Source organism: Penaeus monodon, chromosome 4 (genome assembly GCF_015228065.2).
Source record: "Penaeus monodon isolate SGIC_2016 chromosome 4, NSTDA_Pmon_1, whole genome shotgun sequence".
Lineage (NCBI taxonomy): Eukaryota > Metazoa > Arthropoda > Malacostraca > Decapoda > Penaeidae > Penaeus > Penaeus monodon.
In genome coordinates, this window is record NC_051389.1 from 54119205 (window position 1) to 54144204 (window position 25000).

The following is a 25000-nucleotide window of genomic DNA, read 5'->3' on the forward strand; positions in this document are numbered from 1 at the left end:
AGTTGATAAGATATATATATATATATATATATATATATATATATATATATATATATATATGTATATATGTATATATGTGTATATATATATATATATATATATATATATATATATATATATATATATATATATATATATATATATGAAAAGAGAAACAGCCACAGTAGAAAATGAAACTAGTTTCATTTTCTACTGTGGCTGTTTCTCTTTTCATCTTTGTGTACACGTTACTGTGTTTGTGTTTGTGTTTATATATATATATATATATATATATATATATATATATATATATATATATATAACCAAAGTACTGTATGCACCCTAGGTTCACTGACAAATTAGGTCCACTTTTTACATTTTAGTTTTCAAAATTGCTAAAAGTGAAATGTTTCCTTTAAAAAATAATATCAACAATAATAATAATAATGATAATAATAATAATAAATAAATAAATCACAATTATTTAACTTACCGGTGATTCTGTAAAACTATACATTGTCAACATAATATGGATAACGGCAATGCTAAAATAGATGTATTATATACTTAAAAGTTCAATCAGGCTTCAGGTCTTTTTTCTACAATTAATGCAGATAACTGCCTTTTAGCCGTGAAAAACATAACGATTTAAATAGAATTACTCATGATAAAGAAACACATAAAATAATGTAATATATATATATATATATATATATATATATATATATATATATATTTCACACACACACATACATGTGTGTGTGTGTGTGTAAATATATATGTATATATATGCATATATATATATATAAATATATAAACACGCACGCACACGCACACACACACACACACACGATGCCAAAGTATCATTAAAGACCATCTCCTGCGCCATGGCTCTTGCAAAATTCGAGCTTTCCTACATATCCAAAGTACAATATTAAGACTATCTGGTCATTATTAAAACTTTTACTAACCCAGAAGTTATAAGGGGCCTACCAAGACATTGAATTCCATCTCGTTCTCATCATTTACTAACGTTTTAAGACCCCTACCCATCCACCCCCTCAAAAAAGTAACTTTGTAACAAAATCACGTATTCCATAATTTTGGTAAAATTATTTTAGTAACTTTTCCTGTCCGTATTATCACAATTTACCCATCACGATTGCTAATATCTTTGTCATGGTTAATCTAACCTGCCAATATAAAATCCCACTGAAATAAGCAGTTTTAATCAGTACAAGGATCAGTCGAACTACAATTACTTTTTCACATTTCTACGCAAAATACATTTTCCTCTTTCATTCGCTAATCAACGAACAAGACAAACGTGCATGATCCTCTTCCTCGTACCGAATATTAATCAAGAGTCGGCCCGAATCTTGATTGTCTTCTTGCAACCTCGTCACTGCAGGCTCGTTCCGGCGGAGAGCACGTCGAGTCAGCATCGAGTCGACACAATGCAGTCGATGTCTATTTCACGCTAATTTCGGGCTGAATATCTTCAACACCTCTTCACGCATACCCTCAGACGTACGCTACACTCACACCAACGAAGTAAATTAATGTAAAACGTTATAAATCAAAAGGAAAATGTAAAATTCTATGGCGATGGGATAAAGATGAACTGATATTAAAGAATGGAAGAACTGTAGAAAAAATAACGAGATTCACATTCCGATTAATTACAATTTATGCACGTCATTTTCATAGCAGTCGCGCCAATTAATTATCGGAAATGATATGATATTAGCAATATCACGCGTTCCGGTGCCGTGTCAACCAACAGCGTCACCCAGTTACAGTATAATTTTTTTTTTTTTTTTTTTTTGGTGTGTGTGGTGAATGGAAAGCTCTGTGAACGGGCAAACGCGATCTTTGTCTAATCATCACACTGGAGGTCAAGAAGTAAATAACAGTATATAAAGCCGGCCGGGACAAACGTCGATCATTCCACCTCCAACTGCCACCACCAGCATCATCTGCTCCTCCTCCAAGTTCCTCCTCAAAGATGATCTACCAAGTGCGTGACTGCGATGCAAAGAGTGAATTCCGATAGAAAATGATGTCCAGTGAAGCTGTTTTATCTACAATTATAATTTTCTTCGTAACTGAGATTTATAAAATGTTCAAGGTAAAATGCATAATGGTCCTTAGCTACACAGATTGTCACAAGACAAGATTTCTGATGACGCTGTCGTTTCTCAGGTCTTCATTGCAGTGGCGATCCTAGCTGTCCGCACAGGCCTTTACCTCTGATAAGTTACGGTCAATGTCAGTGAACTGCATGTAAGTAATCAGTTCAAATGAATTCAATGTGTTTATTAAATGGCGATGTATTAATATATATATATATAGTGTATATATATATATAATATATAAATATATATTATATATATAGTTATTTGATATATAGTGTGTTGTGTGTGTATGTTATATATTATTTAATATATATAATATATATATATATATATATATATGTATATATGTTGATATACAGATATAGATATATACAGATATATAAATAAATATATATATATATATATATATATATATATATATATACTAAATACTTTTCCTCAACAGGTTCCCATTCCGTACAATTTCAACTACGCTGTAAACGATGCTTACAGAGGAACCAATTTCGGTCAGAGCGAGAAGTCCGACGGCAGCAACGTGTGGGGATCCTACACCGTCGCCCTTCCCGACGGCCGAAAGCAAACTGTAAATATCACATCTACCTCAAATTACTCATTTTCTTTAACGCTATCATCTGAGACTAACATGTGTCTGATACCGACAGACATAGTTTTACCCTTCACATTAGTTCCTATTTCCTATCGACAACAATAAATACCAATATTTACAATTGCAAAACTTAGATAAAACGGAAGGTGAGTACATCAATCAGCTTACTCCCTATGGTAAATTTGGAAAAAAAATAACAATAATACAAGCTCTTCAGTATACAAGGCACTGTACTAATCTATATGCTTAATCTGGCTATATATAGGTCGACTACACAGCTGACCACGGCAGGGGATTCGTGGCCAAGGTCAGCTACTCCGGCAAGGCTCAGCATCCTCAAGTCTACGGTCCGGCCATCACTTTCCCACAAAATGGTGGCGGATACCACTAAATACCACTCCTTAATACACACAATTAGATTTTTCGGAAACGTATATTCTTCTCTACTTAAATAAAAGCATATAATCAGGGAATATAAACCCTTTTATTTCCTACCATAGTGCGGTTTATGAATCACATATATATCTGAATTCACGTAATACATCTGAGTAACAGTGAATTATAACTCGATGTATGGACGGACGGGCGATCGCGCGCATATACCCCCACACGTATGGGCACATAATATACTATATAAATGTTCTTTCCTCGTGCAACAAACAAGCCTCTTAAAACGGTAAAATTATTACATTTCAGGAATTATTAGGATATAGAATACCAACAACTTTTTTGGTTTTCATATAAAGACCTTTTTAAATGAAGTGCTATATGTCAGATATAACGATATTACCTTAAGATCATTTTTAAAACCTGCGTTTACCCGATTCTTCTAACGATTTTTAAAAGCAAAAGGATAAAAAGCCTAATACCATCCACTCATAAAAATTTATTCAATTAACTCAGCTTCCTGAGTGAAAAAAATAAATATATACTCGTCATGCTAAAGAAATCACGCTCTATTATTCATTATTATTTATCATTATCAAAAAATGAATAATTTTAGACTGGCTAATCTTCTTAATGAAAATCCAGGCGACGTAAAAAATAAAAAAATAAGAATTTTTAAAGTTATCTTTACTAATCCCTTGAAAAAAATATAGTTGCCAAAAAATTTACAAAGTATATACCATATTTCTCAGTCACAATGGACGAATCTAAGAGATATCTTTATTCTATTAAAGAACTGTGCTTCTAATCCTACTTTACCCGTTAAAAGAAGGGGCTGGAAAACATAATCCTTTTTTCAACGGTTGTATTTATTAGATAAAACTATCTTAAAATCATTAAACTTTACAGAAAACAATGCCCATTCATGGCTGATGTACGTCTTGTTTCGTTTGGGGGGGAAATGAATTTTACGAAGATTTATATTACTAAAATAATATCCAAAAAACCATACAATGCTTATTCTGACGGGTAAAAAAATTTACTATGACATATATCAGTATTCATAATATTAGGGGTTATTCTTATCACCGGGGATTAGTTTTAAGATCAAATTCGTGGTTAGGAACCCGGGTGTGTGTGCATACATATATCCCAAAAATTATAATCTAAAATATATTATATATTATATTAATATAAAATTATATAATTTAACTTGCACTATATAATATTATAAAATAATATATTTATTATATTATTTATTCTATTAAGTACATGTTCATATATTATTAACTTAGTTTAAAGATCAAATTTTCCGTTTTAAGATACCGTGTGTGTGTGCATACATAAAAAATACAAAAAAATATATATAATTATATAATATTATATTAAATATATATTATTAATATAAATATAACTGCACAATATTATATATAATATATATATATATATATATATTAATATATACTTCTTTTATATACATGTCATATAATATATTATATCAATATACTATCATTTATATATGATATGATATGTGTGTGTGTGTTGTAGTGTCATTCGCATTCCTGATTAGACTGTTAGCGGTAACACTAAACTGCCATAATTTATAAAATCAGAAAAACATAAGATTAAATAAGATTTAACTCCCCGGGCTTTTAGTGAGAGTGAGAGCCAGCGAAGAAGAGAGCGGACACCACTTACTTCCCACTACCCAAAATATTATTTTATTTTACAAAAAAAATTTTATATTTTAATAAAAAAAAAAAAAAAAAAAAAAAAAAATATTAAATAATATAATATATATATATATATAATATATTATACAGACCAATACCTATCTACCTGTCTATAACATAACACCGGTACGACTTGGCAAAATGTTTAAAAACTGAGCTCAAATTGACAAAAAACCACAGCGAATCATGAAAGAATGTTGCTTTGGCGGGGGGGGGGGGGGGGGGGTTAAAGGGGGGTTCGACTGCAGCTTTCAATAAAATCAAACCTTGCCCAATCATCATCCAAAGGCTGCAAAACTCTCAAGTATAAAAGAGCGTCGCGACAAACCGTCTTCACTCCAACACAAGCCATCGCCACAAAATCAGCTGATCTCGATTCCAGGATGATCTACCAAGTTAGTTCTCTGTTTCTAAGTGCCAAGTGTGGTATCATATCTACCGGGAGTGAACGTGAATCTAAATCGCGGAGGAAAAAAAATGAAATTCTGTGTCCGGAATTACTGCACCATCAGTCATTACAATATATTCATATCCTGTAATAATGCCATAACAGAAAGTATCTAATTACAGGTAATTGTAGTTCTGGTGGCCTTTGCCGTGTCACAGGGCCAACCAAGCAACTATGGTGGAGGAGGACCTGTTTATGCCTCTGTAAGTTTAGTCAAATGTTTTCAAAATACTATTCAAAATGACGTTAACAGTAAAATCAAATATAAGAAAAGATGACTATATAATACAGATTTTGCAACAACCAAAAAAGCTTCATAATTATCACTGCGACTGCTTTCAGGGCCCTATCCCCTACAATTTCAACTACGCCGTGAACGACGCCTACTCGGGAACCAACTTCGGTCAGAACGAGAAGTCCGACGGCAGCAACGTGTGGGGATCCTACACCGTCGCCCTTCCCGACGGACGCAAGCAACAAGTAAAAGATATATTGTTCAATACCATATTTTCATTCATGCTATATTGCCATTTTCAAATAAATCAAATATATAATACAAGGAATATCATAAAGGTAGAAGAAAATAAAATCAGCATAATATGTCAAAATTCTAATACCATTTTATAAACGCACTGCAAATCTACTAATACAGTAACCTGAAAACAATTCCTCTCCCTAAACAGGTTGACTACACCGCTGACCACGGCAGGGGATTCGTGGCCAAGGTCAGCTACTCCGGCAAGGCTCAGCATCCTCAAGTCTACGGTCCGGCCATCACCTTCCCACAGAACGGCGGAGGATATCACTAAACGCCTTTTGGCATTTGCCTTTTAAACCACCGCATTTTTATATATTCGACAACACAATCTGCATGCATACATGCAGAAAAAATAAATGTACATAACATGAAAATTCAAAGTTTTCGCTTTCCTTGAACTTTTTCTCCAGAAAAGGAATAATGAATCGTGACGTTTCGATTCCAATTAGAAATAATCTTCAAACGATCCCAAATTGTTCTTACGTAATCATAAACACAAACACAGTAACGTGTGCACAAAGATTAAAAGGGAAACAGCCACAATAGAAACTGAAACTAAATCGTAACGTTTCGAACTCTTCACGAGTTCCTCTTCAGACGAATAATAAACCGAAATTATTCATTTTTGTTCTTACGTATTCCGCACTCGTTACTCCGCATTCTTATTCAGTTATGAGACACAAAGAAAACATGAAAAAAATACATTCTTAGCTTGAATTCAATATTTGGAGCCTTTAATGCGGTATTGGAGGAATGCTATATTTCATTAAAATGTACGTTCTCAAAGCTCACTTTTTTCACTCTAAAATAATGAACTTGGAAACTAATAATAAACATTAAACAGTTATATTACGACACTCATCGGTTAATGAAATCGCCGTAAACCACAGATAATACAGGTTTCCAAAAACTTGCTGAGAACTGTAAATAAACGACGGTTTAAGTATATCTAATTGTGAATGTATTACGCGGAATGTACTTTCAGAGAATTAAAACACCTTACATATCTTTTACTTCCTACATGTTGCGAAAAAAAAAACTCGTCACACTGTAATCGTACGATCCTAACACTGCATCGCATTACTTCTAAAGCCATTACTTTATTCCAAAGGTTACAAAAAGAATGTGGGGCTGGTTGAGAAAGGGATTCATTGAGAGGCCGTCTTGGGATTTTCTTTAAGCTGGCTTTGTCATTTTACGTTAGATCAAACATATCCTATATCATTAATTATCATTTTACAGTAGAACTTAACAATGTCAGTTTCATGGCTGATGTACAGTCTTGTTTCGGTTTCGAAATGACATTTTACGAAGATTTATATTACGTAAAATAATATCCAAATCCATACAAATGCATTACTTCTGACTGGTAAGAAATTTACTATGACATATATCAGTATTCAATAATATTAAGAGGTTAATTCTTATCACTCAGATGTAGTTTTAAGATCAAATTCGTGTTAGATATCCGTGTGTGTGTGCATACATAAATATACAAATATATATATAATATATATATATATATATATATATATATATATATATATATATATATATATATATATACTTGCATTATATACATGTCATATATATATTATATACATATACATATACATTTATATATAGATATAGATATGTGTGTGTGTTTGTATGTGTCATTCTGCATTCCCCGTGATTAGAACTGTTAGCGGTAACACCATTAAACTGCCCGATAATGTGTATTAAAAATCAGAAAGAACAAATAAGATTAAATAAGATTTAACTCCAGCGCCTTTTAGTGAGAGTGAGAGCCAGCGAAGAGAGAGCGAGCGAGAGAGAGACACCGGGGGTACTTAAGCTTCTCACTACCCGAAAATATTATTTTTATTTTACATAAAAATATATAATAATATTAATAAAAAAAAAAAATATATATATATTAATATATAAATATATATATATATATATATACAGACCAATACCTATCTACCTGTCTATATACATAACACCGGTACGACTTGGCAAAATGATTAACACTGAGCTCTAATTGACAAACACCACAGCGAATCATGAAAGAATGTTGCTTTGGCGGAGGGGGGGGGGGGTTAAAGGGGGCTTCGACTGCAGCTGCAATAAAATCAAACCTTGCCCAATCATCATCCAAGGCTGCAAAACTCTCAAGTATAAAAGAGCGTCGCGACAAACCGTCTTCACTCCAACACAAGCCATCGCCACAAAATCAGCTGATCTCGATTCTAGGATGATCTACCAAGTTAGTTCTCTGTTTCTAAGTGCCAAGTGTGGTATCATATCTACCGGGAGTGAACGTGAATCTAAATCGCGGAGGAAAAAAAATGAAATTCTGTGTCCGGAATTACTGCACCATCAGTCATTACAATATATTCATATCCTGTAATAATGCCATAACAAAAAGTATCTAATTACAGGTAATTGTAGTTCTGGTGGCCTTTGCCGTGTCACAGGGCCATCCAAGCAACTATGGTGGAGGAGGACCTGTTTATGCCTCTGTAAGTTTAGTCAACTTTTAAAATACTATTCAAAATGACGATAAAAGTAGAATCAAATATAAGAAAAGATGACTATATAATACAGATTTCGCGACAACCAAAAAATCTTCATAATTATCGCTGCGACTGCTTTCAGGGACCTATCCCCTACAATTTCAACTACGCCGTGAACGACGCCTACTCGGGAACCAACTTCGGTCAGAACGAGAAGTCCGACGGCAGCAACGTGTGGGGATCCTACACCGTCGCCCTTCCCGACGGACGCAAGCAACAAGTAAAAGATATATTGTTCAATACCATATTTTCATTCATGCTATATTGCCATTTTCAAATAAATTAAATGATAAATAAATCAAATATATAATACAAGGAATATCATAAAGGTAGAAGAAAATAAAATCAGGATAATCATATGTCAAAATTCTAATACCATTTTATAAACGCACTGCAAATCTACTAATACAGTAACCTGAAAACAATTCCTCTCCCTAAACAGGTTGACTACACCGCTGACCACGGCAGGGGATTCGTGGCCAAGGTCAGCTACTCCGGCAAGGCTCAGCATCCTCAAGTCTACGGTCCGGCCATCACCTTCCCACAGAACGGCGGAGGATATCACTAAACACCTTTTGGCATTTGCCTTTTAAACCCCTGTACTTTTATATATTCGATAACACAAATCTGCACGCATATAACATGCAGAGGAAATAAATGTATATAACTACAATAGTTCCATTTTCCTATTCCCCGAATTTTTCTCCCAAAAAGGAGAACGAATCGTGACGTTTCAAATCCAATTAGGAAACCTCTTCAAGCGACCTAAAAATATGTTCTTGTCTTTCACACGCATTACTCTGCATTCTTAATCAGTTATGAGAAGTAAAAAAAAAAAAAAAGGAATCTATACTTAGCTTGAATTCAACATTTGGAGCCTTTAATACGGTACTGAAAGTATACTGTATATATTTCATTAAAATGTATATTCCTTAAAGATCACTTTGTTTTCACTCTAAAATAATGGACTTGAAATCTAATAAGCATTACACAGTTACATCATGACACTCATCGGTTATTGAAATCGCCGTAAGCCACAGATAATACATATTTCCAGGAATTTACAGAAAACAGGAGAGAAACGGCGGTTTAAGCATATCTAATTACGAATTACGCGAGATGTACTTTCAGAAAATTAAAATAAATTATACATGGGCTGTACTTTATCTTTTACTTCCTACATGTTGCGACATAAAAATAAGAAACCTAGACACAGTGTAATCGCACAATCCTATCACTGCATCGCATTATCTTTCTCATATGGTCATAATATGAACTCGTGTACTTCTAATACCATTTCTTGATTCCATAGGTTATAGAAAGGAAGAGGGGCTGGGTGAGAAAAGAATTCAATGGGAGGCCGTCTTGGGATTTCTTTAGGCTGGCTCTCTGTCATTTTATTACATCAAATATTATATCCCATATCATTAACTCTCAGATGTTAGTTTTATAGCCGATGTACAATCTTAATTTCGGTTTCGAAATATATTACAATGATTTATATTATGTAAAATATAATTCGATTCCATACAAATATCATTAGTTCTGACTGGCAAAAAATCACTATGATATAGATCTGTATTCATTCATATTATGAGGCTTACTACTTATCAATCAGACGCTATGAAGATCAAATTCACACATGTACACGTGTGTGTATGTATGTGTGTTTATATATACACATAAACGTGTATGTGTGTTGTATATATATATATATAATATATATATATATATATATATATAATATATATAATATAAATACATATACATATATATTCACACATATATAAGTAAATACATATATATGTATATATATTCATATGTATGTATACATGTATATATATGCATATATATGAATACATATATGTGTGTATATATATGAATATACTTGTACATATATATACATACAAATATACATATGTACATATATATATACATATAGATACACATGTAGAGATGTGTGTATATATATACATATATATATATATATATATGTATATATACATGTGATTATATATGTATATATATACATATACATGTATATATTCATATAAACATATGTATATACATATACATACATATGTCTGTGATTGGATCTGTTAGAGTTAACACCATTAGACTGTCAGATAATGTGCATTCAAAAATCACAAACAAAGAATAGGTAACACTTATCTCCTCCTGAGAGAGAGAGAGAGAGAGAGAGAGAGAGAGAGAGAGAGAGAGAGAGAGAGATTCCGCCTCTCACCGTCGCGAATCATGAAAGAATGTCATTTTGGAGGAGGGGAGGGGAGGGAGCTGAAATCGACGTCAAACTCCAACTGCAACAAAATCAAACCTTCTTGCCCAATCATCATCCAAGGCTGCAAAACTCTGTAATATAAAAGAGCGTCGGGACAAACCGCCTTCACTTCAACACCAGCCATCATCACAAAATCAGCTGATCTCGTCTTTCAGGATGATCTACCAAGTTAGTTCTGTTTCAAGTGTCAAGTGGGAGTGAACGTTAATCTAAATCGCGGAGAAAAATACTTTCTCATTAAAAAGAATGAAATTCTGTGTCCGGAATTACTGCACTATCAGTCGTTAAAACTTGCTGCTTTTCTTCAAATTCATCAAACCAAAAAAGTGACACCTTTTGGAATTTCCATGAAAATCAATATAATCATATCCTGCAATAATGGCATAACAGAAAGTATCTAATTACAGGTAATTGTTTTTCTGGTGGCCCTTGCCGTATCACAGGGCCATCCAAGCAGCTATGGTGGAGGAGGACCTGTTTATGCCTCTGTAAGTTTGTCAAATGTTTAAAAAAATACTACTCAAAATGACGGTAACAGTTAATTCAAATATAGAAAAAGATGACTATCTGATGCTCAAACTTCGCGACAACCGAAAAATTTCATAGCTATCGCTGCGACTGCTTTCAGGGCCCTATCCCCTACAATTTCAACTACGCCGTGAACGACGCCTACTCGGGAACCAACTTCGGTCAAAACGAGAAGTCCGACGGCAGCAACGTGTGGGGATCCTACACCGTCGCCCTTCCCGACGGACGCAAGCAACAAGTAAAAGATATATTGTTCAATACTACGTTCTCACGTGTTTTGCCATATCGTCAGTTTCTAAATTAATCATAAAAATAGATATATAATACAAAAAATAATAAAAAAAAAGATGAAAAAGTTGATAATAAAATCATGATCTACCACATCCAGTCAACCGTACATGTCGAAATTCAAATACTATTTCACAGAAACACTACAAATCTGATACTGTAATAACCTGAAAATATTCATCTCCTTAAACAGGTTGACTACACAGCTGACCACGGCAGAGGATTCGTGGCCAAGGTCAGCTACTCCAGGCAAGGCTCAGCATCCTCAAGTCTACGGTCCGGCCATCACCTTCCCACAGAATGGCGGAGGATATCACTAAACACCTATTGACACTTGCCTTTTAAACCCCCGTACTTTTATTATTCGACAACACAAATCTGCACGCATATAACATGCAGTAAAAATAAATGTATATAACTAGAATATTTGCATTTTTTCCTTAACCCTTCCTCCAGAAAAGGAATAATGAATCGCAAGGTTTGAATCTATTCAGGTTTTCTCTTCAAACTACCCAAAAAATATGATTTTTTGTTTGTTTGTCATGCACACGCGTTACAGTGAATTCTTATTCAAATAAGGGAGAAAAAAAGAAAGCATGAAAGGAACATATTTATAACTCAAATTCAATATTTGGAATCTTCAATGCGATGATGAAAACGCCATAAACCACAGATAATAGAGGTTTCTATGAACTTGCAAAAGCAGTGGATAAACGAAGGTTTCAACACATCCCTTTATGAATGTAATTATTTCGGCGCATTAAAGCAAGTTATGCATAAAGATCTACATTATGTTATATTTCCTACCTGGGCACTAACTAATCGTGCAATCCTAACATGCATCGTATTATCTCATATAGTTATAATATGAACTCGTGCATTTCTAATGCCATTACTTTATCCTATTGTTTACAAAAAACAAATGGGTTGGTGAGAAAGGGATTCCATTGGGAGGCCTTCTTGGGATTTTCTTGACTATCATTTTATATTACATCAAATGTTATATTCCTTAACTCATTATCAATAACGATGTTAGTTTTATAGTTGATGTACAATCTTGCACTCGGTTTCGAAATTATATCAATATCATGTAACATAATAGCTCACTCTATACAAAAGGATTTGTTCTGTATGTTAAGGCACTCACTATCATACAGACCAGTATTCGTTAATATTATAAAATTTATTGTTTATCAATCGAACCACCTTAGTTAAAATCAAACACGAAAACAAAATAATATTTTCTTTGGCTATGCGTTTATTCATGTGTGTGTGTGTGTGTGTGTGTGTGTGTGTGTGTGTGTGTGTGTGTGTGTGTGTGTGTGTGTGTGTGTGTGTGTGTGTGTGTGTGTGTGCGCGTGAATATACAAACACGACCTGGGTTTGGCTTCTCTTTCAATAATCAACTTGGTCATGAGTTCCTAAGATGATCCATAAAATCCGTCGACTCGATAGCGAACCTCTATCGTTATGAATTTAACAACTGTTTAAGTCTCCTAATTCTATCATAAATCTGTTTAAAGTTCTATGGTTTTAGCTCGGGATGGCAATTATTTCAAAACAGACATGAATCATGAGGACGGAATGCCTATCCGAATCATAAATGAAGGAATCAAAAACTTACAAGGCCATCGAAATGGAAGGACGCCCACTAACTTCGCATTTAATTCACATCAGCTTGTGTTCTCAATTTTTACAAGATATTTCACTTCTCTTTTACTGCGATTCCGGCGGTCGTAAGGTACAACACAAGTCCATCCGTAATCCGTAACCTAGGTTTCATTTCGAGTACCAATAAAAGTTGAAACATACCGAGACAAATTACCCATAGTATACAAATTTTCCCTTTCCTCTTATACAGTGAATCTAGAAACATCTTTAAATAACGTCATTTTGCACAAATGTTACATGATCTTCCTTTATGAACGCTCCTTATATCAAAGAATTTACCTAAAGAGTTTATATAATTATACCATCAGCATTCTCCTCTAATTAGAACTGCACAGCTGGCCATAACAGTGGTTCCTAGACAAAAGTCAGCCATTACAAGAAGCCCCCGACAGTGATTCCGCCCTCCTTATTACCAAAACGGAAGACCTTAATGGGATATTTCTGTGTTTGTATTTATATTCTTCTTCAAGGAAAATCGGTCCTTACGATGTTCTTAGATTTATATAACACCCCCATACGCAATTACAAAAACTGGTTAATAATGCATGGAATTAAGAAGATCCATTAGTATATGCATTCGTATATATAAACTGATACAAGTTTCACATTTAACACGCAATTTATCTCTATAATGTATATTAACGATTCTTTGCAAGTGAGAACGTACATTAGGAGTCTGTCTCTGATATCGCTTCCTGCTATCAAAGAATGAATTAAGAAGAAAAAAAAATATATATATATATATGTGCATATATAAAGACCTACTTACATTTCCTGAATAGGAATGTTATACGCTTTCAGATTTTGTAATATGTTCCTGGGATAGATATATCATAAAGTATCGTGAAGTATAGCATACAAGCTGATATACTGTAACGAATTTCAGAATTCTTGACATTTACCTTTTAAAAGGGATAAGGCACGCGGAAGTAAAGTAAAATGCATTACTATCATACCAATTTATATAATGTAAATAAGCATAACGGCCATTTTGTTTCAAAGTCATGTAAAGGTAAAAAGTATTAAGCCTTATCATTTATATAGACAATATAACGACTAAAATGATACAACAGACTCGGGTAAAGGGAAAAATACAAGGCTTAAAAGGGTTTGTTTTTGTCTGCATAAGAAACAATATGAAGGTAACTTAAACTTCAAATTTCTCGGAACTTCAACAATTATCAGACGGTAAGATATATAAGAACAATAATTCCATACTAAAAGGATACTTTGCCCAACTTCAATGTAGCTAATTCTAATAACAAGCATAAATTTAAAACAACAGGCTTCATTTTTGCTCTTACAAATAAACCGTTATAAAAATACTAGTAGCCAATATCGGCGATCGACCTGGCAATTATCGCTCTCGTGATACTCCCAGCCAGCAGAGTTGATACGTGCGGTTCGGACCCAGTAATGAATTATAAAAAAAAAGGAGAGAAAAAAAAATCCCCCAACAAATAGTGGTGTCAGTCAGTTGAAAATGCGTGTCCCTAAGGATGGTAAGTTTCATAACCGGGAAACAACGGGTCTATTGTCATCCTATTAACGCATTACCCGTGACAGTCAACAGTATATAATGATCACAGGAATTTTACTGAGCCACTAGTACTCCAGCTATCATCAGCATCACCGCAACCTCACAAAGAAAATGATTTACCAAGTGGGTTTTCGTGTGTAAGGCGTACTAATGAGAAATCATTATATCTTATAAATTATATATATATATATATATATATATATATATATATATATATATATATATAACTTAATGTCAGACCGATTTTTTTTATTGCATTCCAATAAAAAAATGGTAAAAAAAATTACTGACGGTAGAAACGTAAAGTAATGCTGAATATATATCATATTAAATGTAGGAGTATGTCCACATTCGTTACATAGAATTATTAGATTCTCTAAATACTGCTTGTTCTACATCATCTTACTTTCTTAAAACAGGTCGTAGTGGTTCTTGTGGTGCTAGCCACCGTGCAGGCTCATCCTGGGAATCAAGGGCCTGCTTATGCCTCTGTAAGTATGGCGCGGGGAAGGGGGAGGAGAAAGGGAGAGGGGCAAGGGGGAAGAGAGAGAGAGAGATGGGGAAGAGGGAGAGGGGAAAGGAAGAAAGAGAAAATGAAGAGGGAGGGAGAGCACGCCTACTTAAACATGAACTGACTTATGTTAGTACTCGTAAGTGACCCCCTTTCTTCTCTTAGGGTCCAGTCCCATACGGTTTCAACTACGCAGTAAACGACGCTTACAAGGGAACCAATTTCGGCCGGACGGAGAAGTCCGACGGGAACAGCGTGTGGGGATCCTACACCGTCGCCCTCCCCGACGGTCGTAAACAAACTGTAATTATACCTTGTTGTTTTAGCCTTATTACAGCATTTACTGCAACATAACAAAATAATTAGATGCTCTTCCAATTACAAATTATTTTTTTCTTGTCTACAGGTCGACTACACAGCTGACCATGGCAGGGGATTCGTGGCCAAGGTCAGCTACTCCGGCAAGGCTCAGCACCCCAAAGTTTCCGGTCCTGCCGTCGTCTTCCCTCAGAACGGAGGCGGATACCATTAGCAACCCTATAAATAAATGTTTGATTACATAAAAACGTATTTTAACTTTCTCACGAGAAAAAACTAAATGGAGAACTTTCACCTTAAAAACAGATAATGAATATGTATGAATTCCCGCGCGCGTGAAATATGAGCGACATAACCGAACATAAAACAACCTCAATTCATCATACATGCAATCAATTATCGAAAATTAATAATAGGAATATTAAAAGCTAAATGAATCTCAAGACAATATCCAATATTGAAGCCGTTCCAATCATACACTGGAAAATTAGAACAGCCCAGATAAGCACTTAATGATACATCTATAGCTTCATGCCATCACATTCGACCGTTCGCATTTATCTCATTGATAATAAATAACATTTTACGGTAATTGTTCTTCAAAACTTATCCGCGTTGTCATAAAGCGCGATGAATGAGAAAGTTTAATAGAAGTGCGATGTATAGAGGTGTGCTGTTCGTGCGTGTACCTGTGCGGATTATAGAACTACAGCATGTTTATCCTAGAAAAAAAAATACATTTACACATGTATATACACATGCACATGTATAAATATATATATATATATATATATATATATATATATATATATATATATATATATATATGTATATATATATATATGTATATATATATATATATAATATATATGTGTGTGTGTGTGTGTGTGTGTGTGTGTGTGTGTGTGTGTGTGTGTGTGTGTGTGTGTGTGTGTGTGTGTGTGTGTGTGTGTGGATACATGTATATAGGTTATTTGTTTGTCTGGTGTACTATGATTCATTTTCCTTTCTTATTGTGGGTATTTAATTGTCATATACATATATTTTGAATATATGTTCGTCTAACAAGGAACACTTGAGTTCGAAAAGTCATGATTTAATTTAATTTCGTATTGTGGGTATTTTCTTTTCACATATATATATATATATATATATATATATATATATATATATATATATAAATTGGGAATACAATAATGCGTTTTATTATATACATATGCACTCACAAACGTGAGTTACTTCTAAATTTCTATTAACTTCCTTTTTAAACATTTTTTATTCATTCATAAACAAGAGAAGTTAATACTGTGTGGACGCTTCAGCATTCCGTGAACAAATTCATAAGTTTACTTTAGTATAAACAGCGCAACTTATATTTACAGCTTCAAAGGAAAATAAATATACCGTTTCACGTGAAACATAAATGGGAATTAAAGTGAACGTGAAATCAAAAGGATGAATAGTCGCTGGTTCTTTAGCGTTAAATGACGAACATGAATTACACATTAAATAAAAACACAGAAAAAGAAAAAAAAATATATGCCGGCAAACATTACTGAAAAGAAAAACTAATGTTATCATTCAACCACGTACACGATTCTTCTTTTTTCTATCATATCGTATGAAGTTTTCACTAAAGTTTATTCAAAATTGCAAAAACCAGGCTGCCAAGGCTGGAGCCCCCGGGAATAAAAAGTTCAGGATCTTTGTCATTACAGTGTCATTCTTTGTGACAATCAGCGGTATATAAGGAATAGCCGATCCATGATTAGCCAGTCTAACTCCAGGCATCAGTCGGTAGCTCCGCCTCGCTCACTCGTAGATAATATGATTTACCAAGTGGGTTTCTAACGAGAGAAGTGCTTGAATTGCTCACTAGCGAAAATAACTTTTTTTTTTTTTACCTGCACACGGTTTACGCACTATATCACTTCCCTTGTGAATTGATAATTATATAATGCAGTGAAAATAGGATAACAGCTTTATGAAGATTATAACTGCCAATTAATAAAATTCATGCGTTTTCCGATCACAATTCTTCTTGTAGTGTTGGCTGTTACACTTGCCAATCCTACAAATTACGGACCTGTCTATGCTGCTGTAAGTATATAAAATGTATATAGAATTAACAGAAAAATAGGATTCATATATATAGGCCTACGTACATGTATGCATGTGTGTGTGTGTGTGTGTGTGTGTGTGTGTGTGTGTGTGTGTGTGTGTGTGTGTGTATACACACACACACACACACATATATATATATGTTCCTAATTCATCTTTCACATTTCCAGGTCCCTCTACCATATGGCTTCAACTACGCAGTGAACGACGCTTACAAAGGAACCAACTTCGGCCAGACAGAGAAGTCCGACGGGAACAGTGTGTGGGGATCCTACACCGTCGCCCTCCCCGACGGTCGTAAACAAATTGTAATTACACCTTATTACTTTAACCTTATTACATCATTTAGTGCGACATAACAAAATAATTAATACTTTTTTCAATTATTTTTTTTCATCTACAGGTCGACTATACAGCTGACCACGGCAGGGGATTCGTGGCGAAGGTCAGCTACTCCGGCAAGGCTCAGCACCCCAAAGTTTCTGGTCCTGCCATCGTCTTCCCTCAGAACGGAGGAGGATATCATTAATGTGAACTTAGCTTGTGTATTATCTTTGTCCAAGACGTATAAATAATGAAAACATAAATATCCAACCAAATGATTTTTTTCTTGCTTCCTACTTAAAAACATACATGTACAAAATTATACGGTAAGAGTCTTCGTTATAATATGAATCACATGTAAGATAGAATGACAGTAACAAATATCTAGTACCAACAATAAATGACCTTCAGGGTAAATTTGAATTGCCCAACGTTACACAAATATCACTGAAACCTTAAGCATACGTAATAAGAAGGGAGATTTCAAAATATACATAACTTCTCTCTCCATTCAATTTCTTTGTTTTTCTGTCTTTCTCTCGCTGATATACTTGCACACGCACACACACACACACACACACACACACACACACACACACACACACACACACACACACACACACACACACACACACACACACACGTGTATATACTTTCTTTTCTTTTCGTAATGATATACATTGAAATAAAATCTTATGATTAATATCTTACTCACCAAAAATATTGTCGAGTTTTGTGTGTTGGAGGCTTTTTACAAATAGTGCAGCATATAAAGACATGCACACTGCTTTTATGTATCTATTCATATAGGAGTTGCTTCTCAACAGGTTGACATGGAGGCAAACATAAAGCAAGGCGGGCATACAAACTGAATGTTATATACATATATACACTGCTAAGAGGCAATGGGAAAAATTGTATATACTTTGTAAATATATCTGCCAGCAAGATCTTGGACTTATATGGTACACTTTTCAAAATCTTTTGTTTTTGTATATCCTGCCGATTTTCATTCGTTTTGGATTAATCAATTTGTAATTATGATAAATAAGTATTCTATAGCGTGATTTGCATGCATGTATATATATATATATATATATATATATATATATATATATATCAACTAATCCACCACCGATAACCATATCGCCACTTTAACATACCTACTTATACGTCTCTATATTAACATTTGTAAATATACAAAACAACTATTACGAGAAAGACTTTCCCGTTATAGTAATGCATGCCAATTTCAAACAAAATAATTTTCATCAAAATTATATTTCGCTTATTCATTGAAAAATAGAAAAATAAAGCTAACAGCAAAATTGAAACTCATGGAATAATGCTAATCCAATTTCATCAAATAAATAAAATAAAAGCTCTTGGAATAATTCTCAAGTTAATTCTGTTATAAAGCTATCAACATTGTGTATGTTTGTATGTATGTATGCATGCGCGTGTGCGTGTGTGTGCGTATGTGCGTGAGAGAGAGAGAGAGAGAGAGAGAGAGAGAGAGAGAGAGAGAGAGAGAGAGAGAGAGAGAGAGAGAGAGAGAGAGAGAGATTATCTAACCATTCATTCATCCAACTTCTTACAAATGTATCTCCAAACAAACACTTGACGACAATTAACCAATACAATAACTAATCAAGGGTGAAAACTCAAATACCCATAAAATTAGTCACCGTCATTGTATTATCACATTCCAAGTGACAGTCTGCAGTATATAAAAGAATGTTTGAACAATACAAAGCCAGTCAATCCACCACAGTCACCTCCTGCATTACCTCTCACTCACAAGATGATTTATCAAGTGCGTTTATTCACTTACTCGAAAGTGAAATGATACTAGACAACGATTCATTGGTTTCAAAATTATTATACAAATATGCATTTTTTTTTTTTAATGTAATACATATAGAAATACATTTCAAGTGGTAAAACAGTGAAATGCTTATTTTGTTTCACAATAAATGGGTATCAGTTAAAAGCGCTCATCAATGATAGAAGCACGATACAAACACACATGTAAATACCGTTTGAATTCAATATCAGCACTAAATTAATCGTTACATGTAATCATTTTATGTACAGGCTGCTGTAACTCTGGTTGTGTTGGCCGTCGCCCAGGCCTTCCCTGGCAATTATGGTCCAGTATACGCCTCTGTAAGTATTTTATCGTCCTTTCTTTCTTCTTGTACTATTTAATCAATCGAATACCACTTTCCTCTTTCCTTTCTTTTCTAGGTCCCTATACCATACGGTTTCAACTACGCTGTGAACGACGCTTACAAGGGAACCAATTTCGGCCAGACTGAGAAGTCCGACGGGAACAGCGTGTGGGGATCCTACACCGTCGCCCTCCCCGACGGTCGCAAACAAATTGTAATTATATATATCATTCATTCCAATTTCTCTCTTTTATTATAAAGATATTTCTTTTCTGAAAACAAATTTCCCTCCACAGATTGACTACACAGCTGACCACGGCAGAGGATTCGTGGCCAAGGTCAGCTACTCCGGCAAGGCTCAGCACCCCAAGGTTTCCGGTCCTGCCGTCGTCTTCCCCCAAAATGGTGGCGGATATCATTAAATGAGAATTCATGCGACTTTGCTTGTTTTGCAAATATATTGTTACTATTCATACTACGAATAAAAAAATAATCGTATGTATCAGCATTATTTCCACATCGACATCTACAAATAAAATAATATGCTCTTTATTTTATACTAAGATAAAATATATTAAACCATATTCTAAAAATCACTCAGTCTGAAAACAATTTAATATTTTTTTTCGCATCACAAATTGCAGCAATATCCAAGATATCCACAATCCTCATGAACATATTACCACCGAATAACGCTCCTCAAATTCCTTATTTCATTGATGACTTTTAATGACTTCAAAATACCTCCTTCGCCAAGACAACATATCTCCTCGTTAGCAGTTCCATTTCCAAACCGGCAATTACTGTTGATTGATGAATAGGTAAATGCAAATTGAATATGTAAGATGTTTAAGGATTCTTAACCAAATCGTCTTTTGGTATTACCAGTGATAAATGTGAATTTAAGCTTTATACTTCATGAGATTCTAATTTCATAACTATCAATTTACTCTGTTTCGTCGTGAAATAGTTATGTTCTGTTTGTTCCTTCGAGTTATTATTAATGAAAAAACAAACATTTAGTTAATCTACAAGCATTATTGTGAACTATATTGTAAATTTTACTTATAATATCAAATATATTGCAATATCATCCTTTATTTCCATCCTCAAAATGTCACATGTCACATGTAAATGAGATCATATATACCAATTTCCTTAATAATGTATAACTATATCTGTCTACCTAATTATATATCTATCTATCCACCTATTTATCTATTGATGTATAATTGTTATACAGAGTTACAGTTGCAACTATGTATTACAGTACCGACTTATATTTTTACATGTATTCAAAACTATGAAAGTTCTAGTAATGAAAATAAGAATTTATGATGATGATGTATATGTTGATAATGATGATGTTATCATAATTACAATTATCATCATTATTGTTGTTATTATTATCATTATTCTAATGACAATAATACTGATAAAAATAATAGTAATAACGATAGCAATAATAGCTATAATAATAAAAGTAATAATAATAATAACAGCAAGCATAAAACATCAATAGTAATAACATTATCATTAATACTAACACCAATAATAATAATAATAATAATAATAATAATAATAATAATAATAATAACAAAAAATAATAATAATAACAGCAGCAACAATAATAATGATAATGATAACGATAATGATAATAACAACAATAAAAATAATAATACAAATAATAATAGTAATAACTACACCAAAAACAATTATATTTTCTGTGTACACGCTGGTAATCCATTCAATAACCAGGAAAATATGTACATCGGCATAGCTACTTTTAACAAATTCTACTATAACAAACGTCAAGACAGAGTTATACAAAACCGAAAAAAAAATCAAAAGGGAAAAAACCGCAAAAACTATGATATCAAAATTTCAATCAATCTTTTCAAACCAACCGTGTTAATCGACAGCCCCAGAATTTGGATCAAATTGGCTTATCAAGGCTGAAAAATTCATGGCCGGGAAATCAATCTTCGTCATCGTATTATGACATTCCAAGTGACAATCGGCAGCAGTATAAAATGGACGCGTGAACAATGCAGAATCATTCTACCTCCAACGACTAATAGCACCAACACATTCTCAAGATGATTTACCAAGTGCGTTTCCTTAAAAATGTTCACTTATTCTGAGATGTCAGAAAAAGGTGTTAATATATCAAAACTAGAAGAAAAATGTAGAATTATTTATTCAAATGCAGTGAGATACAATGACTACCTGACATCAGAACTTGTATTAAGTTCCGTTAGCTCTAAATTTCATTACGAAAAATTAAAGCTAGAAATGTCTACTTGCACAATGGTGTGTGTGAAAGCCCCGTGCACACGGGAGAAAATCATACGATCTATTACACTTACAGGCTATCGTTCTCCTTGTTGTGCTGGCCGTCGCACAGGCCTCCCCTGACGGTTATGGACCAGTATATGCTTCGGTAAGTGAGTAGTGGTTCCTAATTTTCTGAAGTACTGCATTAGTTGAATACAAATTAAACTTTCCCTAAAACATTTTATATCCCCAGGGACCAATACCATATGGCTTCAACTATGCCGTGAATGACGCTTACAAAGGAACTAACTTCGGCCAGACTGAGAAGTCCGACGGGAACAGCGTGTGGGGATCCTACACCGTCGCCCTTCCCGATGGTCGCAAACAAATCGTAAATATGCACCCGATCTTGTATTTTAATGATGCAAGACAGAAAGCTTAAAACGAAACACCGTTTAGCGATATGCTGCTCCTTCCACTGTATTTTCAATTTTATTCTACAGGTTGACTACACAGCTGACCACGGTAGGGGATTCGTGGCCAAGGTCAGCTACTCTGGCAAAGCTCAGCACCCAAAAGTTTCCGGTCCTGCCGTCGTCTTCGCTCAAAATGGAGGCGGATACCATTGAAAGGGGCGATTTTTAGTGTTCTATCTAGCATCATATTCAATAAAGGAATGTACCATACCACTTACATGCGATCTTTTTATTAATCTTGAACTGCAACCTGCTCTTCAAAAAATTCCTATAGAAAAAAATCAGTACAGGTCTCCCTTACCATCTACATTATTCTTTCCGTATCGAATACTCAAAACCTACACATATTTGCCAAGAAGGTAATATCAATACAGTAAAACACAAAGAAGAACGCTGATCACCTCTCCCTCTTCCTCTCACAACCCCTCATACTCAAACACGTCCATTTGTAAAACGCTAATTATGAAATTACAGGGACCAACATTCCTTCCACTGAGTATTTCCACTCATTTTCCGCATAATAGATTCCCTATATATAAAATTGGACTATGTTACTTTATAGAAGCATTTGAATTTTCTGTCCCTAACACTCCAAAAACCGTAGTCCTATATATTTTGGATATCGAAATGTAAAGAAATACATTGGCGTTAGTATTTCCCTAGGTGCGTGTGTGTGTGTGTGTGCGTGTGTTATTCATATTCATAACCCCCCCCCCCCAACATCGTAAAAAGGAATGCGTCAAGCAAATAGGCGTTAGAAGTTCTAAAAATATCAAATAATAGCAATAACCATAAAGAACTTAAGATGAAAACGGACAGAAAGACGATGAAATTCCGGAACTCAATACAGTATCGTGACATGTAGCGGCGGAAAATCACAAGTAACAAATATAGATCTCCTTATTTTATATATACCTCACTTTTAATGACTAAGCCTGTATTGTTCCATCCCTCCACTGACTTCATAAGAAATAATAATTCAACATTTCTCATGACGCTCTAATCAATTTCTATTTTACGGTTATATACAGTTGAAGTTTAAGTCAATAATTCTGCTCTGCAATCATTTTAGATATCGGGGCGAGGGTATAAGATTTACTTAAATGCATTCACTCACTATAACACCTTTTGTTTCCGTTAAAACATAAATGCAAATATAATACATATTTCATCAACAGACATTTATAACAGAAATTACTGCTTTCTTATTCAGTCATGCAAAACAAGTAATATATAATATGCAATTTCAAGTAAGAACAAATGAAAAGAAGAAGAAGAAAAAAAAAATATATATATATGTATATATGTATGTATACACACACATATATATATAGATAGATAGATAAATAGACAGATTGATACCAATACACACACACACACACACATGTATAACACACTAACAGTTACAGTTGCATATTCTTCGTATTTTTAAACTTGTTTGGCATTCTTCTAAAATGGTATTCAAACAATCTGAAATACTGCCTTACCGCCAGTGATTACTTGAAATGACATCAAAAGAAAATCTGCTAAATATACTCTTCAGTTCAATTAACTTAACATCCACATTCATAAACATATATATAAAATATATATAATCAAAATTCCTTACTGCTCAAAATCAATTCTATTCGAATACTCTATAAATACGTGCCCTGCGAAGTTGAATTATCCAGGTTGAATGAATACCCGTGACTGGAAAATCGGTCCTCGTCATCACACTGTTGCAAGTGACTGTCCGCTGTATATAAAAGAACGACTGAACAATGCACGCTCATTCTACCTCCAAAGACCAACAGCACCACCACTTTACTTACAAGATGATTTACCAAGTGTGTTTGCTTATTAATTTACTCAGATGTGAAATGATATCTCTGTGGGTTGCTGCGGTCATCGAAGAGATAAATTCATATACTGTTAATAATGTTTATATTTTTTGTACATTTGTGGGCGAGGTGTGAAGACGCCTACACTCACGTCCTATTCGGACTGCTGGTGATAGTAATTACTGTAATGTGTTAACAGAAATAATGCAATATACCAAAATTCATGGCCAGAAAATGTAGAATGATACACTGAAAATCA

At 34.0% G+C, this 25000-nt stretch overlaps 8 protein-coding genes and 1 pseudogene across 8 annotated transcripts in view; all 9 read left to right on the forward strand.

The window, feature by feature from the left end:
- Positions 1–2538: 2538 nt before the first annotated feature.
- LOC119572614 (cuticle protein 19-like) lies at positions 2539–3115 on the forward strand (the record flags this gene model as incomplete). Its single annotated transcript, XM_037919717.1, has 2 exons — positions 2539–2700; positions 2990–3115. Coding segments are annotated over 2 exons (288 nt in total), but the record flags the coding sequence as incomplete, so codon positions are not given.
- A 2070-nt stretch (positions 3116–5185) lies between these two features.
- Positions 5186–6195, forward strand: LOC119572356 (pro-resilin-like). The gene is made up of 4 exons (XM_037919426.1): positions 5186–5239; positions 5415–5495; positions 5635–5772; positions 5976–6195. Exons 1-4 carry the CDS (start codon positions 5228–5230, stop codon positions 6099–6101), a joined length of 357 nt encoding a protein of 118 aa, XP_037775354.1. The 5' UTR covers positions 5186–5227; the 3' UTR covers positions 6102–6195.
- Positions 6196–7972: 1777 nt separating this feature from the next.
- Positions 7973–9191, forward strand: LOC119572357 (adult-specific cuticular protein ACP-20-like). The gene is made up of 4 exons (XM_037919427.1): positions 7973–8081; positions 8257–8337; positions 8474–8611; positions 8834–9191. The coding sequence occupies exons 1-4, from the start codon at positions 8070–8072 to the stop codon at positions 8957–8959; spliced, it is 357 nt and encodes a 118-aa protein (XP_037775355.1). The 5' UTR covers positions 7973–8069; the 3' UTR covers positions 8960–9191.
- Positions 9192–10846: 1655 nt separating this feature from the next.
- Positions 10847–11882, forward strand: LOC119572358 (annotated as a pseudogene).
- Positions 11883–14828: 2946 nt separating this feature from the next.
- Positions 14829–15760, forward strand: LOC119599039 (cuticle protein 19-like). Its single transcript, XM_037948790.1, has 4 exons — positions 14829–14840; positions 15137–15208; positions 15394–15531; positions 15635–15760. Exons 1-4 carry the CDS (start codon positions 14829–14831, stop codon positions 15758–15760), a joined length of 348 nt encoding a protein of 115 aa, XP_037804718.1.
- Positions 15761–16966: 1206 nt separating this feature from the next.
- On the forward strand, positions 16967–18244 carry LOC119599051 (cuticle protein 18.6-like). Its single transcript, XM_037948801.1, has 3 exons — positions 16967–17646; positions 17838–17975; positions 18071–18244. The coding sequence occupies exons 1-3, from the start codon at positions 17563–17565 to the stop codon at positions 18194–18196; spliced, it is 348 nt and encodes a 115-aa protein (XP_037804729.1). The 5' UTR covers positions 16967–17562; the 3' UTR covers positions 18197–18244.
- A 580-nt stretch (positions 18245–18824) lies between these two features.
- LOC119572615 (cuticle protein 18.6-like) lies at positions 18825–20697 on the forward strand. The gene is made up of 4 exons (XM_037919718.1): positions 18825–18830; positions 20089–20160; positions 20242–20379; positions 20462–20697. Exons 1-4 carry the CDS (start codon positions 18825–18827, stop codon positions 20585–20587), a joined length of 342 nt encoding a protein of 113 aa, XP_037775646.1. The 3' UTR covers positions 20588–20697.
- A 1567-nt stretch (positions 20698–22264) lies between these two features.
- On the forward strand, positions 22265–23071 carry LOC119599060 (cuticle protein 18.6-like). The gene is made up of 4 exons (XM_037948810.1): positions 22265–22276; positions 22537–22608; positions 22696–22833; positions 22946–23071. Exons 1-4 carry the CDS (start codon positions 22265–22267, stop codon positions 23069–23071), a joined length of 348 nt encoding a protein of 115 aa, XP_037804738.1.
- A 1664-nt stretch (positions 23072–24735) lies between these two features.
- The window catches only part of LOC119599068 (cuticle protein 19-like), a 1133-nt gene continuing 868 nt past the window's right edge, over positions 24736–25000 (forward strand). The window contains exon 1 of the mRNA XM_037948823.1: positions 24736–24747. Coding sequence (XP_037804751.1) covers positions 24736–24747 — 12 coding nt within the window. The remainder of the gene's footprint in view (positions 24748–25000) is intronic.